The following is a 20,156-nucleotide window of genomic DNA, read 5'->3' on the forward strand; positions in this document are numbered from 1 at the left end:
AATTCCCTCTATGCATTGTTATTCCTTCCCAGTATTTGTAAGATATTAGAAGCAGTAAATTTCAGCAGAAGAACACTAAACTGAAGTGCTTCAAGTAATACTGGGGTTGTAATTACTTCAGGCCAGTGTAGCCATCTAAAAATAGTAACTTCTTGAAGAAATGAATTAATAGCCCAAGTACACTAATATAATTAGTGATAGCTTTCTAAGAAAGATTAATCCATTTAATTCATGGAGAGGAAAAGCTGTATGTTAGAGAACTTAAACTATATATCTATTGGCTCAATTAACTAGATAGGAATAAAAGGTTCATTTGATCTGAAATCAAAAGTTACATCTCTACATCTTACTGGTCTACATTTACAGTAAAAGTTATCACCAATAAATCTATAAACACTGTTCAGTTCAAACTGCAAAAGCTCCTAGAGCAAGGCATACCCTATGGAGGTTGGGTCAAGAAGCTGTTACATCCAATGGTAAAATACAGACTGTTAACAAAGAGTAGCAGCCAAAAAGCACCCTATCTCTGCAGTGCTCTGGAAAGCTCACAGATCAAGCACAGCTCAGAGGGAAAGGCAAGATCTCTCCTTCTTCCAATTCCCCTGCTAGCTCCAGGGCTTGTCAGACACCTGCATCCATCTGTTCCCACCCACCTCATTCATGTGTTGTGCACTACATTGGCTTCACGTGTTCCTTACGCTGAGGGTTGTAAAGAGGACAACTGATGTCCATAAAGTGTGGTTCACCAAAAAAATCCTCCCTACCAAATTACTGCTACAACATTGGCTCAGCAGTGTTTTCATAAGTGATCTCAGCAGGTGAGTCCCCACACCCCAGCATGTCCCAGGAAGGATCCCAGGAAGCTTCTGCCACCCCTATGCAGACACCTCTACCCAGCGCAGCTTGCTGGCTATCAGGACCAGCCTGGCCCTCCAGGTTGCCTGGAGACTTGGCCAAAACCAAAACTATTTTTTCCTTTCCTCAAGAAAGTCCTGAATAGCTGTCATGTCTGTTATTTCTGGTATAAATCACAGTCTAGAATAGCAGCACTATTTTTAGAAGAATAGCAGTAAACTATCAAGCATGACAGAAAAAGATCTAGAGCATGAGATACCATAGGAGAAACCCTGAGAAAGACAACTGGAGACTTTATATAAGACACCAAAAAGAAAGCAGGAGGCATACTACAGTTGTAGGAGAGAAGCCATATTCCCTCCATTCCCATAACCCCAAATCCACTGCATTGGAAGATTTTCTGGGTGGAGAGAGAAATAGTGGGAAGAGACTGTTATAAATGAGAGATTTTGAGTGGAGAAAGGCACGTGTATGCCTGCAGCACCCAATCTGACTATAGAATCACCATCTATCTACCATCCCAGGCTACAGGAAACTAGTTTTTAAAACTTTGTGTTCCCGAAGTTAGCCCCTAAAATTAAATCCCTGTAGCTTTCGCTGGCCTGACTTCAGGAGAAAAAGTAGAGGAAATAACTAAGCAAATCTCTCAAAGTGGACAATTTTATTTCTAGCAATAATAGCACTTTTTTTTCCTCTAGCCACTTTGATTCCTTAAAAAGAAATTGGCTCTGCTGGAAAACATCACCTTTATAATTGATTAGTCAATCTCTTTCATCCACCATTCCTAGCTCAAACCATTTGACAGACAGATGAGTTTGGAGGTACAGCTGTGGGTCAAGAACACCCAGGAACCAAACACCACAGGCTTTACCTGCAAATCCCTCTCTAGTTTTGCTCTCTTGTGATTATGTTGAGCAAAAATTTGTATTTGGAGCCACCTCTTTTTCTGGCAGATAATTGCCAAGAAAAAAACCCAAGGAGTCTTATTTTCAGAGTAGATCCCCCCACCTAGTTTTGCAAGTAGCTCTCCTTTACTGACCTGAATCTGTCCATCTGGCTTATGTCTGTCTGAATATGGAGGAGGTTCTCAGAGAGTTTGTTCTCTAAGTCCTTATTAATACTTGGCACACAGATCTCCCAAAATCTGTCTTGAGCTTAGGTGGGACCCACCATTTTCCCAGACCTTAGCTTCCTCCAATTCCTCTGCTGCAAACAGACAGAACCTCCCAAAGTGTCAGCCTCTTCTTCACATCTTTGTGCCTTGGTAAACCCTGTTGTAACAATACTGATGAATAACAAATTAAAAAGACAACCATGAAGTCACCAGAAAAGAGTCAAACCAGGATTTTGTGAGTAGTTGCTCTTTTTCTGCCTGACCACCTATAACTTAGTATCTCACTGTACTGAAGGAGAATAAGAGAAACAAACTCTTCTACTCAAGATTAGAAAATATCCAGAACCTATAGACGAAAATGCACTATTTTAAGTATTATTAAATTAGTAACAAACCCTTCACATTATGGAGCAGCGCTACTCCTGAAATAAAATAGCTTCACAGTCATCTTTGCTTCCTCAGCTGAAGGAGAGACATTTCACAAGTAACTAAGCACTTCACTGTGATCTGCATGTGCATATGCTTACCAAGTCCTTACAAAAAAGATGCTTACAATAAGATATATTCTTATTTTGCACAGTACCAATGACATTCCTATAAGGATTTTGCTAGTTAGTAACTGCAGTAGCTGCCAGTAACAGTAGACATAACTTTAAATACAGCTTGAGAGGTACTTGTTAGGATTTTTAACAGCTTACTATGGATCTGTGAAGAGTATGAATGAGAAGTATTTAAGTGATTTGAGGAAAGTTTTTGTTCTGCAGATGATTGCCTAAGCAAAGTGGTTTGAATTATTAGGATACAGATTGTCACAGGAAATTTCTGAAACAGTATAATACATACTATAGCCTTGCTTCAGAAAGCAGTCATAATTAATGAGTATTTAACATTGGCAAATGGCATTCCATAAGCACATGAAATTTTAAACAAGTATCAAACATGACTCTTAATGTGAATTTTATGAGCTGCTCTCATTACATTCTTATTTGTGACATTTTAAGTTGCACCCTTGAAAGTTAGCATAGTTCCTCAAACACATAGGCTGTTTTATTGGATGGTTGGACAGTATGCAGTGCCTCTTGTGGTATAAACTATGCTCTAAATACACTTCAGATTTTTCCATTCTGGAAAACAGCAGACAAGAAACTTGCAATTTACCCTTGGGTGAAGGGGAAAACAAAGGAGATACTCTCTTACCAAGCAAGTACATTTTCAAAACAATCAGCTATAGCTCTTAATGGAGTAAAAGCTTTAAGATAAAGCTGCAAGACTATTGTACTCTAATACCTTAATCCCTGCTCAGTCTAATAAACTCAGTTACCATGCCAGAGAACAAATGAAATAGGTACTACAGTAAATATCCAGCACAAACCAAAGGGGAAAGGAAAAGAAACAACAAAAAAACACCCCAACCCCAACAAAAAAGCATTTCTTAACACAAACGTTTTCTCAGAAATGGTACATTTAGGAAACAAACCTCCTGCCAGAACCATATCTCCAGAGCTGCCTCCTCTCAGCAGAATGAGACCCTCCTGGTGTAGGCACACAAGGAGGAGACCTGAGTGTGTGGCTACTGGTGGGGAGATAAAGGGTGTCCTCAGTGATTTCAGCTGTGACCACAAACCAGGTGAAAAAGCTTCATCTAGCACAGGTGTGTGGGTTTCCTGTGGGTGGGAGCCTTACCCGTGGCAGTGTTATACTCCCACCCAAACCTGTCCTTAGCCTTAGGCAAAAGGAAAAACCTTGTTAGACCAACAGGGTTCGGCATCAAACTCAACTGAGTGCCTGTGCCCGGGGGATGAGGTGCCTGGAAGAGCAGCTTTAAAAGTAAAACATTTTTCTGCTGTTTTGTAATGTCAGTGTGTTCAAAAGCACTTGGACTAACACCACTAAAGTAAGGCAGATTTCAAGCAAAAAACATGCATTAGCAGAAGCCAAGCGACAGATTCAGACAGCTATTCTGAGCTACATGAAAAAAAAAAAAAAAAGCCCAAGTGTTAGCCAGGAAAGCAGGGATCTGCAGGGCAGTGGCCAGGAGTGATGTGGAGGAAGCTGGGAGAGTGACCCAGGTGGAGCAGAGCTGGGGAGTGCCCGCTGCCATCCCGGCCCCCAGCACTGCACCCTTCTTCCCTCACCTGGGAGCGTGCTGGGCCTCAGCTGAGATTTAGGATGCTTGGAGCACTGTGAGCAGACCTGGTGATGGCAACTTGAGGCTTTGCCTGGGGGCTATCTGACATCAACTTTAGAGGTGTTTTTGGAGGTACTCAAGCAGAAAATCTCTTTGGGGTTTTGGCTAATGAATAATCTAAGCATGGAGCTGTTCAGCGGTTCTTTTGCAAAGAACTTGTGCTTCTTTTTGCTCTGACTCCAGAGTTAAAGATACTGCCACCTCTGCCTCTCTTCTCAGTTGATCCTCCCTGCAAATGTGTTATTTTGGACACTTCAGCCTTTCCACCTAGTTCGTTTATCCTAAAACTGAAAGACTTGCAGGTAAGACACCAGAGACCCCTGGACCTTGTTGTCTCAAACTCTAGCTAACCCCAGCTGATCCTCCCACTAGTGAGGCTGAATGAAGAAAGCTTTTGCCTTCAGATGGATTAGTCTCGATCTCCTTGCAGCTTTGCTAACAAATGAAACCTCTCCTTTAAGAGAGAGATGGCTCACAACAGCAGGAGCACACCACTTCAGCAGGGGAAAAAAAGGACTGAATTCAATAACACAATAAAACTAGTTTGTGACACTAAGTAGAAAAATGATACTGTTCAGCTTCACTGACATATATGGTAAATCAACCTGGGTGTTGGGAGTATAAAAATGACTCAAAATACAGATTGATTCTGAAATTAGTTCTTTTTTTATCCTTTAAAACCATGGACAAGAATGTACAGCTCCACAAAAACGGAGGCTAAACATACTGAACCAAAACATTTCCTGGGATGCTGCATGACAGTTTTAATAAGGTTATTTCCTTTCAATCACACTCAGTCTAAAAGCAGCTTCCATTCGCAGTTAAAATAATCATGGTACACATTGCACACTCTTTGAAACACAATCTTTGTCATAGACACTATGATTATTTTTCTTCTGTTTTTAGTTCTATTTTACCGGTGAAAAAATAAACACAGTTGAAAATAAAGACGTTTCCCCCTTTCTTCAATGTGTTTAGGCTGTGTGGTTAAGTGGATATTCTCTCCAGCTATTTAGATGAATAAATTTAAGTTGAAGCATTCATTTCTGTGTTGTAAAAAGTTTGTGTATGTAGCTTTACATATATATATATATATATTATTCAGAAGCCCCAAATCCAACTCAGGTATTTATTAGTGATTTAATTGACAGCAGAATCAATTTTGCTGAAATCAAATAGTTGTCTTATTTCAGTGAATGGTTCAAGACTTTCGGCTGCTAAAAAGGTTTCACAAGACTTGCCTTATGCATTGAGAATTCTCAGACTTATGTCCACATTAGGTGTTGTTCATGCATATCTACAGATCAGTTTTAAAGTAAACATGGTTTTATGTGATATGGAAAAGATCTAGTGATCAATAAAGGAAAGCATGAAATCAGGTATAACTCTGCAATAAAAATTCATCTATTTAAATGAAGCCTGATTGACTATACTTGATAAGTGCTCAGTAAAAAGTCTGAAATATTGGATTTGTGACCCTTAAGACTAGTTATGGGAACTAATCATTCCACTTGTATTTCCGGACTTCTTAATGTCCTTGTTGACTAAATAATGAGGACTGAAAAACTATTTAAAGAATAAATCAGGCACATGATTTGCAAAGGCAATTCTTCCCTTGCAGTTATTCCAACTATCCCAGCTGGATATTCACAGTGAACAAACCATATTTCCATCACCTTTGTTCCATTTTTAAGTGCTTTTAGTATGGGAATTTGCTTCAGGCTGCATTGGCAGCCTGTGAGCGAGGAGTGCAGGGCACTGCCTGGTATTCTCTCAGCTAATCAAGGAAGACAGGCAAAGTGCTGCTGCCCAGATCCTACCCACAAGGATGGAAGGTTGCCTAGAGCACGGGCGTTTGCACAGTGATGCATACTCTTTATTCTCTGAAGCCATCTAGAGACAGCTTTAAATTAACACAAATGCAAAACTATCCTACTACTAACTGGAGAAATTGAAATGCAAATCACAACTTTGTTGCCAGTCTATATGGGGTTACAGAGTAGCAGAGTTTTAAAGGACTGTGATTTCTATGTTTTTTTCCAAGTCACCCTTTTATCTCAATCTTGGGAGAGTTTTTCATTTTTAGTTTAGGAGGCCTCCCCTACTCCTCACCTGATGAAGGGGCTGAGCCCGCAGGATGCTCCCTCACAGCCTGGAGTGATGCCTGCAAGGCTGCAGGAAGGACTGGTTTGCCCTGCTTGCCGGAATGAGATGTGGGGTTTGGTACTCTGGCAATGGGGTGTCACTGCCACCCACGTAATAGAAATGTCCATTAGTCAAATGAAACTGAGATGGAGGTTAAGGAGAGTGGTAAATGTTGTCCTGAGCACTCTTAAAGTCCATCCTTAGATACTACAAACCACCAAGGCTTTAAAACAGGCTACCAGTTTATATGCATCACAGACTGCAAATAAACATGACCAAACCATCCAGAGTCATTTTAGCATTACCAGTCTGTGCAAATACTAGTGGAACTAGCTGGAAAGGTTTTTGGTAATTAGCCATTACTTATGCCCTCATCCCCTCTGCAGAGAAGGCAGAGCACATCTCTTGCCTTAGCTTTGCTTAATGTTTTAAGTGTTTTTAGGTACATCAGCTCTTGGAAGAAAGAAGGTTTCTTAGGAAGAAAGACAGACTAGATAAACATGCACATGGACAAAACCTGCTCAGAATAACCCTTCCTTGTCAGGGTATCAGTTCCTTCTCCGATGTCAGAATTTTAAAGACTTGGTCTCCTGACCTGCTTTAGAAAAAACCCTACCACAGCTAGCGGAGATGAAAATGCAGACAGGCTGAATTTGCCTTCACTGCTTCTCTATACAACATACAGAGAAGCAGCACAGAAAACTTTATTTAAAAGATAGCTTTATTAAATAAGACTGATAATGTGAAAGATCAGCCTGGTAGCTGATCCACCCTTAGATCTGAATGCATATGATTGCTGCAGAACAAGTATGGAGAGTTTTGCTTGTACATATGCATGATTTTGGACTGCGGGACCCAGCTCTGATCTGTAGAGTTGGAGGGCCTTACACCACTGTCAGAATTGGAGCTGAGTGATCACAACCAGTTACTCTGGCAAAGACAGATCAGCAATGACAACTTTAAGAAGACTTCGGAAGTGGATTCACCTCTGCAATAATCAAGGAGAATATGCAATGAAGTATAAAAAATTAGGTTAGTTGGAATCAAACTGCTTTAATGCACTGTTCCAAAGTTACCCTGACAGGCAGAGATCAGCTGCTCCAGCTCAGGTGGTGGGAACTAACCAGTGAGGTCAAACCATGAGCCACAGCCTCAGAAACTGTAAATCAACACTGTTGGTGGCACTCCATATAACCCGACAGCAATTGAGAATCAGTCCCATCAATTTTTAGTTCATACTATTTCATTTTGATTTAATGAGAGGAGCCTTCACAGCAGTCAGTGCTGACACTTGCCTTTTGGTACAGTCACTAGTGGAGGGGCTACAGACACCCTGGGGCTCAGGCTGGCCAGCTTCAGAGAGCAGCACAGGTTAGCACTGCGGAGGTGGAAACCTGGGTTTTATTTCAGTCAGCTCAACTGCTGAGCCACCATAAGTATCTTCCTCTGGGAGCCTCCTTCTCTTCACATTAACTGTGCTTTCACTGAAACAGCTGCCACTTGTACAATACCAGAGTCTGACCTGTAAGTCTTAAGTAATCCATTTTTTCTTTGCAAATATATTAGCTTAATTTACCTCTCCATGTAAAACCCAAAGTTGCCATTGATACGCACAGAAATCTCCAGCATTTTATGGGCAATCTGATACATTAAAGAACTAACTTGAACATGCTTCCCAGAGAATGGTTAGAATGGTTTGGGTTGGAAGGGAGCTTTAAAGGTCATCAAGTCCAACCCCCCTGCAAAGAGCCGGGACATCTTCAACTAGATCAGGAGAGAAACATGAAACACGGATCTTACCCATGCCCTATTATCATGATGTAAATATAAATATTTGTAATTTAGATTTGTAACATCTAATTTTTTAAAAAATAGTTAACATAATACAAGCACTTCAAGCAAAGATGGTTTAAAAAAAATCACAGAAGAAATTTTACCTTTTTTTTGAGAAGTCTCTGCTTCCGAAATTCAACACTTTAAAGGATCCCAGAATTTGGGAATCACTAACTTAAAAAACAAGCTAGTGCTGATGACCACAGTTTTACTGATATGAGAGAGATATGGGAAAGAAATAAAAGTCAAGCAAGTTTCTCAGATGACGTGACCTGGCCCAACTCAAAATCCATCCCTCCTCACCCATGGAAAAAGCTGTGCCATACCCAAGAGAAGCTCCCTACCCTTTTCTCCAGAAGTTCACAGTGTGCATCTTGCTGAGGTGGTGGGGGTGGTAATACTTCTGCTAGCTGCTGTTTCCCCCATCAAGAACAGTCAAAATCTCAGCTATTTCTAGGAATTCAAGTTCAGCATATGGCTCCAATCTTAGTATCAATTGGTAGATCTTTGAAGTCATTGAGTATTCATACCTCATTTCTTTTTTGGGGATAGTCAAGAAATCAGAGATAATCTAAAGCATATGAGTGTAACTTGAGTCAAAACGCCAAAGTGAAACCTATACTGCATTTCTGTCCTGCTGATGTTGAGGTATGTGATAATTGCCTCGGCTCTGTATAGGAGTAAGCTTTATGTTATGAAAGAAACATTATCTTAATGTATTATCAAGCAAGGGAAACTTTAAGCCTGAATTCCTTAAATAAAGGTCTTAATATTTTAGAATATTAATTATTCTTTGTATCCTTTTCTATTCTTGTACTATTTGTATTTTTAGTTTCCAAATATTTACACAACTGAGAGCTCTTGTTCATACTCCTTCAAAGAAAGACATATATCAAGACAATAATATTTGCCATATAACTCTTAATTTTATAAACTCTGGCATTATTTATATTACATAATTTAATGCCATGCATGTTGGAGGTCTTAATCTTTGGAGACATTTCAGTATTAAGAGGCAAAAAGTTGCATCTGAAGCTATATCTCAGGACACTTGAGATGACTTCTGTTCTTGGTACTCTGAAAGAAGTCAGAGGCTTATGGTCTGAAGTCTCACAGTACTCTTGATTCTGAGGGCAAGGTAAAATTGAATGTGAAAAAAGATGCTGAACCATTGCAAATTCAGTGATTTCAGTAAAACCAGAGTGGGCACAGGACAGCACAGAAGTGGCCCTTGCAATGCAAGAGCAAGGAATATGGATGAGAGTACATCAATGTCCAGTCGCTATAGTGATGTGGTACAGACCATGGTCACTGTTAAGGTAAAAAGAAGTATTAATTGCATGTAGGTCTCCTCCTGATGGTGTTAGAGAATATATTATTAATAGCTACAGTACAAATACAGGATTTCCATGTCACTTATATATGTTATATCCTGTACTTTATTTACATTCTTCAGTCATCAGTAACCTCTTCTCCATTATAGCTATAAAATATTATAGTTCCTCATAGCAAAAAAAAAAAAAAAAAATTATAGGTTGTCTTGCTGCATTTTTCCTTTATTATTTATCTGGGAAAAGTTTCACAAGAATAGCTTTGTGGGGTACTAGGAAATTGCTCCTTGTTTACAGGACTGTTGACCAAATTGGAGACTGCTAAATCTTTTCAAGAAAGTCAGTGCAGCCTGTCAGTGTCATGTGATCAGTCTATCTCTGCAGCAGACATTGAAAACCATGTAATAATAAAGAATCAAAACATAATTACCTTTGTTCCAAGGGACAGTACAAGCATTACAAATTTGGAAATTTCTGTCCCTTTTCCTTTCCTTAAACACTACTAACATGGTCATTAACAAATCCAGATAGTTTAACTTTTTGGCAGTTTCAACATCTGAACAACTACACTGGTTTTTACTGTTAAGATGAAAGCACTTTTACCTCTGCAGCATACACTGTGGATGACTGCTTCCTCCTCTGTTGTGGCTTTCCCCAGTTCTGGGCTACAGCAGTGGCTTTCCACTGCCATTAATATATTCTGTGACTGTATTTCTTGCAAGAGACTACTGATTCCTATGGTCCAATCATCTAATTGCTATGTAATAAGAATGAAAATAACCCACCACTTTATTAAAAGTTTACTGCTGTTGTAGCTATTTCATTTATACATCGTTTGAACTTTGCTATTTAAAATACAAAAATCCTGTTTGATATTATGATTTGGAAGTGCCAAGTCTAAAACCTGAAAACTGGGTGTTGTAGTTGTTTTCATGTGAGTAGACATCAAAACAAAGGAAGTATAATCTCGCTATGAATTTACAGTAATAATGCAGTACAAAAAGAAAAACATTTGCATAACATTATTTTCAGCAAGATAAAGAACTATATTATCCTAGGAATCATTTAAAAATATAATTTAGATAAAATCTTGTTTTCTTTGAGGAAACCTAACAGTCCAGCATGTAGACCACAAAAAGGGACTATGTGTCAGACAATACAGATAATGGGATTATTGACCTGTTGGGCTACTGAAATAAAATAATAAAAAAAAAAAATCACAAAAGCTGAAAAATCTATACTAAATATTTGCTTTTTCTCGATCTGCTTAAAGATAAGCATTTTAAATTCATGCCAAGATAATACATGACTTCATAAGCTCATTGTTTTCCCAAGTGAAAAACAGTTTTTAGGGAAATTCCATTTTATTAACGCCATTTTCAAAACCATTTTTTATTCCAGGTCTACTCCTTTAAGCTTTAATTTTATTTACTGCAGCTAGGACTCCGAAAGTGTTCTTCTTTGGTGTTCATTTTCATAATTTCTTACAAGAATAAGAAATGTTCAAATAATGTCCAAAATTAGACTAAAGGAAGCTGGGGATAAATTAGGGAGAAGAATCCAGATTTTATCCCTACTTACATTGAGAAGTAGACATGAATTATCTGATTCAACATTTTGATTCAGAAGCATATCTAGCACATGCCTGGTCATAAGCACATGCCATCGCCTCATTGTTTTTTCAGTTTATACCTGAAGCTGTAGGATTTTGATGAATAACGCTGGAATGAGCCACATGGTGGTAAGTTCACTACTGTTAGAGCCTGGTCAGTGATACTTAGACTTTGTAAAAGATAGACCTGGCAAACCAATCACTTGGCCAATGAACCTTGCACCATATTCTAGTGAGGGTGTTCATACACTGATATGAGTATGATTTTCATAAGCAAAATGAAGGCAGCTCCATAAAGCAGTGTAGAAGTCCTTACATCATGTGGTAGGCTACTAAGCTTTGTGACACTACACTGGACATCAAGTAGAAGAGATCTCGATGTGATCCTCTATTGATATAAACTGTCATTACTGCATTGACTACATCAGCTGAGAGCATGGCTAGGTGGCTGAAGAGAAGTGTGTTCTGAAGAGCTCTTTTTCCATGGATGCATTTGTTGATCTAAATGTGATCGTGCAAGAATTAGAACATTTCAGCTTTGGGTCATGGGTGTACTGAAGAGTTTTTCAGTGGTTAACGCTATGAAATGCACCCATACTCACCTACATTTCCTATTTCAAATGCTGGGATCATTCTACTGGGGTTTTTTAGGGTTATTTTGGATTGTTTTAAATAAATCCTATACAGAAGAAAAAAAAATCAGGATATACACTTCTTCCATAATTCTGCTCCACAGTATTATGCTGAAGAGACACAGACCTTCTCTGTTCAGTTCAGAGAAAGTTCAATTTATTTAGTTAGCTGTTCTCCCAGTTTATTTGAGTGTAATGCTGCATGTGTGAATTTTCACACCAGACTACACTTGGAACTTCATAGGTCAGATATAACTTTTATTTATGTTACAGGTAAACGACTGAGTTCAGAGCCTCTTTTAGGGGGATTACAGTCTGTTTCCAAGTCTGGGAACAGATGTAATTTTAGGAAAGAACTGCATTGTGCGTTGACTTGCATCCCTTCTGATCCACTGAGTTCAATGGGACCACAGGGGTCAGAACTAAAGCAAAATTTGGCCTACCATTTTGTCTGTTTCAGTACAACCTTCTTGTGTGTCCTCTACATAATTAATTACCAGACCTCAGAGAAGATGTTGTCCCATTCACTGTAAAATAGGAGGGTCCATGGAGGAAAACAGTTGCATTAGAGAAACACACAAACGATATTAAGGCTACCTAGTTTGATGTTTTCAAAACTTCCTTTTCCTCTGCAAACAATGACAGTTTCAATAGGATCTGAAGTGGTACTCTTAACAAATAATACACTAGTCTGTCATATGGTTAATATTAACGTCTCTCTATTCAAACATGCTGAAAACTGAATAGAACAGTTAACATATAACAGTCACACATCCTTTGCTGAGTACAAGATCTAACATGAACTGAAGATATCCTCACCATTTCAGATCTTCATCTGTCATTCAGTCAAACATTTCATTCTCTTAAATACATCGCTCTTCCCCTCTTTCTGGGTCTCTTGGGGGTGCTGAGTGAACACATTCTCTCCATAAAGGCATTGCTTATGATATGGTTCTTTCTTCAACAGAAATCTTGCCGTGTGTTTCCAATACATTGCCAAAGCTGAATTTGCAGAGTTTGGTAGGATTTGGGGGCGAGAAGGCCTTACATCTGGATTGAAAAGATTTAATTTTGAAACATCTATTTGGGCAGGATTCTGCACTTTACTGCAGAGAGATCATCTCTTGATTAAATTAATGGTGAACAATTAATTAATTGTGATTGCACTTCACAAATTATTGAATCAGAGCTTTATATAGCAGCCAGTTTTTACATTACAGGTAGATTCACAGGGCTTATGGGCAGAGGCAAGCTCACTCTGCTCATGTCCTGAGCTGGTGGGATGTATAATGGCGTTGACAGAAAAGTCACAAAACTGTAGGGATGCAAAGCTGAGCCCCACCTAACACACCTCATCTTTCAGAGGGTTTATTTGGTGTGGGCTTGGGGCCATACCCACCACAGTCAGCTCAGCTCATGCACAGTGAGATTGTGCCCAGCCACAACACACTGCAGAAACACATCAGGGTTAGACCACTCCTCATGGTGATCCCACCTTACTGCTACAACAAAAGCTCTGTGTCTTTGAAGAAGGGAGTCCGGATGAGGCATGCGCCATCCTGGGGCATAAAGCACAGTTTGCCCTCACATATATTTTTATTGAAAACACACAGCAAAGATTACAGCCATAGAAAGTTCTGTAAACAAGACAATTTCATCAACTTTATCTTAAAAAAAACCCAAAACCAAAACTGCAAAAGAAACCCAAAATAAGACTTGCTGGATGAAGACTGTGAATAGTAATTTTTTTACTGCCTTAACAAAAAAAAATGACATACACCTTCAGCATTTCTTTTCCAAATTTACTTGACAGAGGTTAAAATATTGCTTTATTCTGACTCAACATACAACAGCACTGTGTGATCGATTGTGCTATTCTGGGAAGTCTTGAGACTTGTGAACTGGAAAGTCTGGGGCACATTAATTTACTGCAAAGGAATATTTTAATACATTCTGTATATACTGTAAATTTTTTTTTAATCAATCTTCTGACATTAACCAGGGAAGGCTATTTAGCAGTTATTTATTATCGTTGATTTTCTTTTTCCCCACGAATAAGCAGATATTTTAATACTAATAAAAACAGTAATGTGTGTGTCACTGAACCCAATTAATTGCATTATTGGCATATTGTGTACAATTTATGGGGGGAAGAGGGACTCGAAAGCAAATGCAAAAAATGCTTATAAATGTGATTGGGATACGGCAACCAGGAAATGACATTTCTTCTCTAAGGCCTTGATCCCCTGCAGGGAGTGATTTGGTGGAAAACATCTGCTCTTATATAGCCCCATTAGAATCAGATCTGTGCGTGCTTGTGGGTCTGCCCATACTGAACCATCTGCAGGGTTGAAGCTTTAAAGTTCACAAGCCTAAGCCACAATTAATTAAAGTGACTGGAGAACTGAAAGTGGGAACAAATTAGGGCAGTGTGGACACTTATTGGCTGGATTTTGATCATATTGGATCTCCCTGACTCTTCTCTGAACAACCTATAATAAAAAATAAGCTAAAAAAACCACACACACACTCAGAAGTGCTCCTTGAGAGCTTACAAATGTCTTCAAAGTATAACAGTTTAGAAATGTTGAGGGGTCGGTAACAAACAACAGTTTATGTTCCCACTTAAAAAAACCCAAACCAAAAACCAAAACCAAACCTGTTGTAACACATACTTTTGTACTTTTTCTTGTTCTTCCTCACTCTCTAGCAAGGCAGCTCTGATAGGCAAAGCACAGAAGATGGAGCAGCTGCGGGCTCCTGACTACTGTGTCTCTACAGACCCCAATCCCACTCCACACTTGGCCAAACCCAAAACTCCTAAATGTTTCCACTGATTTTCTTGGGCTGACTGATACATTAAAGTAAAATAGAGAGTTAAGAATCTGGGTCAATTTAGGGATTTATTGTCATTCCACAGCAGGTACCAGACCTCAGAAGTAGATGTCTGTGTGCCTGTTTCCATAGTATGAACCTGGAACCAAAAGCAGAGGGGCAGAGGGGATCAGGTCTGTGCTGGGGCCATGGAACTTGCTTCCTAGGGTCTGAATCCCTGGCCAGCAGCTTACTGCAGCATTGCCCTGAAACCAGAAATGAATCTAAGAATGGTCTTGGCCTTTACTGAAAAAAAGATGCATAGCCCAAGCCTTTGGACAGCCAAACGGGACCATGGTAAAATGCTCTGTAACTGAAACTGTATGTGTAATCCTGCCTAGAAAGCACCTGATGTACATTTCATCCCTCCTGGAACTTTTCCCTTAAAAAAATATTTTGTTAAAAAACACTATGATATGAGGGCGGTTGACTATTTGGTTTCTTCTAAGTAGATGCTCTTAAATTAATGCATATAAATAATTTGTATTTCATTTCCTCCCTTCCTGTTTAGCAAAGCATCAAATGCACAGATCTCGTTTCCCCTCCCACAACCCCCACACAAAGTCACTTGGTCAATACCGAGTCTCTTTGCGTTTCGCTTTTTAAGACAAATTGCGCCTCTCGCTCTGACTTGGCCATGGGGCTCATGGGCAGAAAGGCCGTGTTTTCACTTGCGCTGCTCTCTGCTTCTACGCTCGCCAGTTCATAGTCCTCCGACCGCCTTGCGTCTGTCAGAATCCGAATCTGCTCCTGAACAGTTTCTAGCAATATTTTCACTTCATGTTGTTCTGCTATAAGACAATTACTGACTGGGGAACTCACATTGACAAGTTCAGCTGAGTAGGAGTTTTTGCACCATTTGATGCCTGTTACTTCAGAAACATTTTGCATTTGCATGCAGGCTTCGTCCAAGCCCACAGACGGGATGATAGGAACGGAGTTGGCCCTTGAAGATGAATAGCCGACCAAGTCCTTCTGATCCATGTTATTAAAATAAGGGGTTGTCTCTCTTGAAGGCAGTTGCATATTTATTGAAGTATTCTGAGCAGTTTTTAAACCACTGGATGAATACCTGGAAAGAGTAAAAAGAAGTTTTTGTTGTATATCAAGTGGTCAGATGCAACCGGCAGCAGGAACGCTGTATGAGATTCAGTGAACTGTGCTGAAAAGATCCATGTCATTTTTCCCTCATACTAGGAGTACTTGGTAATAGTGTGGCCCTGGGGAAAACAACAGACTCTGGAGATGTGTTTTTGATTCTCAGATCTGCTGGTGGCAAACCACTGCTTTTCTCTCAGTCTCATTTTGCCCACCAGTATGAGAGAATAACGACAATCCCTTTTTAAAAGGTTTCAGGAGTTATACTGTAGTATTAATTTTCTTTTGAAATTAAATTTGAAATTCCATTCTTGCGTTCCTAACTGGGGAAATGGATTAATGTTTTCTTCAACATCAGAACTCTCAATGTCAAATGGCTATTTTAGGAAAACACTTAAAAAGGTGCAGGAAAAAACAAAATGGTTGTGTAGTCTTTTATTTACACAGACATGATTGCCTGCGCTCCCCTTCAAATAAGCAGAGCATCTAAGTGCAATGTACCTCTGAAAAACATATCTTATTTCAATAGCACTTACTCATAATGTTGGCCTGATTTGTTTTCTTAGATCTCATCTGGAAATAGAGCTAATATATTGGGCTTGAGCAAATGTCTGTGTTTTCCTGATATTGTAATCCTGTGTTTCAGAAAAAAAAATCCTTTATCCTCCATTAATACATATCATAGCATGATTTTATTTATTGTGAGGCAACTTAGTGAATTTTTATCAACATTTCTGTTTTGTTTCAAAGCCAAATTAATTATTCTGATTAGAAGGTGGTTTTGTTTACAGGAAATACTTAAAAAACAGAAAGGGAAAGTATACTAAATAAAAAATAAAGGGAACAATGACAAAAAAAAAAAAAGATGTTTCCCATCTGAGAAGTAGTATTACTAGAAATTTCATGCTCCAAGAGTTACTATAGCTACTAGACATGATTGCCAAGGACCACAGACATCACCTCAGTACAGGAACATATTTTATTTATAATCAGCTCTGTGATCATATCACTATTTAATGGAGCAAGCTAATGGTGAAGTCTAGTATGTTTTATCCGTGGATGAGGAAAGCAACATTTAGATCTGGTGTGGAAGCAGATGCTCTGAGCTCTGACTTGAAGGGTATTTTTCTGAAAGCTGCTTAAGCCTGATGGACTTCACTAGGGATATCCTTGTACTTATACGTGCCTTGCTGCTTTTTGGCATTAGCAGAAAGAGAACGAAGGAAAAAAAAGAGAATTGCATGAAGCAGCCATAGTCCAATATTAGCACAAAACGCTAATTAACTGGAAAGGCTTCCTTTGGCCCCATCCTCCTGATGAGCTGTCAGGCAGGAGAGAGAGGAGGAGATATCTTTAGGCTCATTTCCAGCAGAGCACTGCTGACTTGTAATTAAGTCGTCTATGGTGGCACCGTGCTTGTACAACTGCTTGACACATTAACCTGTACACGTGCACGCATGCAGTTTTGTGCAGCCGCTGTATGAAAACTCTCCAGGCATCCCCAAAAGAGCAGAAAACGCAGCTGGGAGCTCTGCGATAACGAGGAGGTGTTGTGATTTTTGCTGCTATCTGATGGAAAGAGATACTTCTTTGGGAAGTGGTACCCAAGGGAATAATATAGCAAGCGGATTTTTTGGATATGTGCTAGAACTTGTACATGCTATACAGCTGCATTTATATTTTACATCTGAGCCAGCTGAGACTCAGCTTTTGGTTAATTACATTTGTACTACGCTTAGACGCATTTGTAGCCATTTATGGAGGGCCTTTTTAGAACAGTTTTCAAGAATCAGAAATACTGATCAGGGCTATTATTCCCGAGGGAGGACAATTAAAAAAAATAAATGAAAACAAAACAGTGCAGACCTTTGGGTTGTGCCCATTCTTGTTTCCTTTGCTTATTATATAATTGTTCAAACGACTACAGCTGGAGAGATCGCATCAGTTGTATTAGTCCCTTTTTTGGTAATTCAGGCCCTAAATATATTCTGGGCTGCACCCTGAAAACAAAGGGAGTGAATGTTTTTAATGAAATTCACATGCAATGGATGTATTATATGGATGATATGTAAGCAAAAACAAGAAAAGACTGAATTAAAATGGGTTTGGTGAGAAAACAGTAACATTTGCCAATTCCGTAAGAGAGATTCAATTATGTTTGGTATTTTGAAAACTTAACTGGCAGCAACAGTAACATTTAATGCAATGCTTGGCATATTTCCATACTATTTTTTGAAGTACAGATAGACATACTGATTTGATGCCAGAATTATGTGCTTCTGACATGTGCTCACAGGGCTTTCAAAGGAAGACTGAGGTTGAGTTAAAGCACATACACTGTGCAATAGGCAAGGTATTAAACTAGTGGGGGTATTACATCCAAACCATGCGAGACTCAGCTTTTGGTTAATTACAAACTGATTTATGCTTCTACTTGTGTCCGCTGCTCTTTTCAATAGATGAGACTTAGATCTATAATTGCAGAATCTTAATTACATATTTCTATAATTAACCTTCCCAGACCTATAGTTCCTCCTAACAAAGATATGGTTTTTTATCTGAAAAATTATTTTGTTTGAATAATTTCATTCATGTGCATGTATTTCAAAGTGCAGCTCTCTCTCCAACCTCTTCCTAAAAACCAAGCAAAAAAAGAAACTCAAACATTTATAAATATGCAACAGTCTTTATGTTATACAGCGTTTAAGAGTCTAAATGAAAGGATGAAACTGAAAGAAGCATAATAAACTTACTGTCCCCTTAAAACAGATACTAAAAAGAGACAGAAGGGATCAGAACTTAAAATACAGAATGTTTTTTATTTAGCATAGTACCAATAGCTTTGCTATAAGCCCTATTGCTCTAAGTGTTCAGTGTACAAGCCTGACAGCGAGGTCCATTAAGATGAATGGGAGTCATTCCAGTGGCATTACCAGGCTTTGGTTCAGCCTTCATTTTCTACCTGTTGACAGCATATATTGGGTCCTGTGTACATAAACACATTTATACCTGTATACGTACACATTCACAGGCTACTTCTAACACTTCGTACCATGTAACGCAAACAGCTGATACTGAAAGCATGCGATCCAACCGCTGTCTACTTAACTGCATGTAAACTCATGACACACCCTGAGGGACTTGAATCAGTCTCTGAGATGTGACTGGTGTGGAGATGGTTTGTTTTCTTTAGGCCCCTCCTTTCAAGCAGGTTTTTCTACTCCTTCAAGTAGAATACTGATTAAATAACTGATACTAGCTGTATTTGACTCAAACTCTGCAAATACTAGATCCTGTTGCAAATAATGAGATCTGGAGCTTCCTGCAGGCAGCAAAAGCTTTCTTCTCAATATGGAATGGGAAAAGGAGCACTTTTACAGGACTAGAGAAAAACTAGTAAGATAAATTAGCCTTTTTCCTATCAAATATAAACATACAAAATCTGACTAAACTTCAGCCGGTGCTGCTGATGGATGAACTTCAGAAGGCTAACAGAATTAGGGAGACAAACCACTCTGATTTGTGCATCCCTACAGGGAAAGATGGAGGTGAAAAGGGAGAAGAAAGGAAGTAGTGTACCTTCTGCAGGGGACAATGGAACTTTTCATTTGGGCTGGAAGTCTAATGAGAATAAAAACACTATGAAAACTAGCAGATATATAGGTGGTAAAAAGGCATCTGATTTTGTGGAAACCTCTTCCTAAGTTAGAAGAATTCCATATAAAGTAGAATTAGTGATTATTTTTTATTTTCGTTCAGAGATAAGATGCGTACTTATATTTTGGTTGAAGAGATTACTTCATTGGTGCAATATAAAATAACTTACAAAAAGTTCTGTTACTCTTAAAAGATGTCATTTTCATAAAAACTGTCATCATTAAAACACTGTAATAAAATAAGATCAAAGAATTGCTTTTGTTTTCATGCCTACCATTGACATTTTAAAAATTCATTTCCATGGTTACTAGGTTGAAGACTTTTGGTATCGTATTTGTGATACACACCGACTGCTGTGACTCCCTGTCACACCATCACTTGTTGGAGTACTTGGAGAACTCCCTCAGAGAAAGGTCCCATCGTTAGAGTCAATAGTAGGAAGGTCTAACTCTACAGAGATCCCTAATACACAAAATGTGGATGAAGTGCTTTAGTGGATTGAAGCCAGAAGGGGTCACAGTCTGGTCCAAATATCAGAACTGTAAATTTAAAATATAGCCCATTACAAGATGGCACTTGTAATATCACACACTGATTTCCTAGAGAAGAGTAAATGCAACTACCCCCAAGACAGCTTTGCTGTTTTCTACCTCACTTCTCAACCTAGGATGAGGCTGCAGCACTCTCCAGAGCCTGTGTTACAAGACGCTGGCATTGAAGAGGGAAGGCTGTTAGCCTGCCCCTTTCAGGAAGGTTGCATTCGGAGTCACAGTTCTGGTAAGGAATTATACACAGATTATCATACAAATGAACAATA

The 20,156-nt window shown here is 39.0% G+C and overlaps 1 protein-coding gene across 1 annotated transcript in view; it reads right to left on the reverse strand.

Annotated features, from left to right (window-relative positions):
• Positions 1-12,407: 12,407 nt before the first annotated feature.
• Positions 12,408-20,156, reverse strand: part of NRG3 (neuregulin 3) — a 417,954-nt gene continuing 410,205 nt past the window's right edge. Inside the window, exon 9 of the mRNA XM_074830488.1 lies at positions 12,408-15,656. Within this exon, the coding sequence (XP_074686589.1) occupies positions 15,149-15,656 (508 nt within the window). The 3' untranslated portion in view covers positions 12,408-15,148. The remainder of the gene's footprint in view (positions 15,657-20,156) is intronic.

Source organism: Strix aluco, chromosome 7 (assembly GCF_031877795.1).
Source record: "Strix aluco isolate bStrAlu1 chromosome 7, bStrAlu1.hap1, whole genome shotgun sequence".
Lineage (NCBI taxonomy): Eukaryota > Metazoa > Chordata > Aves > Strigiformes > Strigidae > Strix > Strix aluco.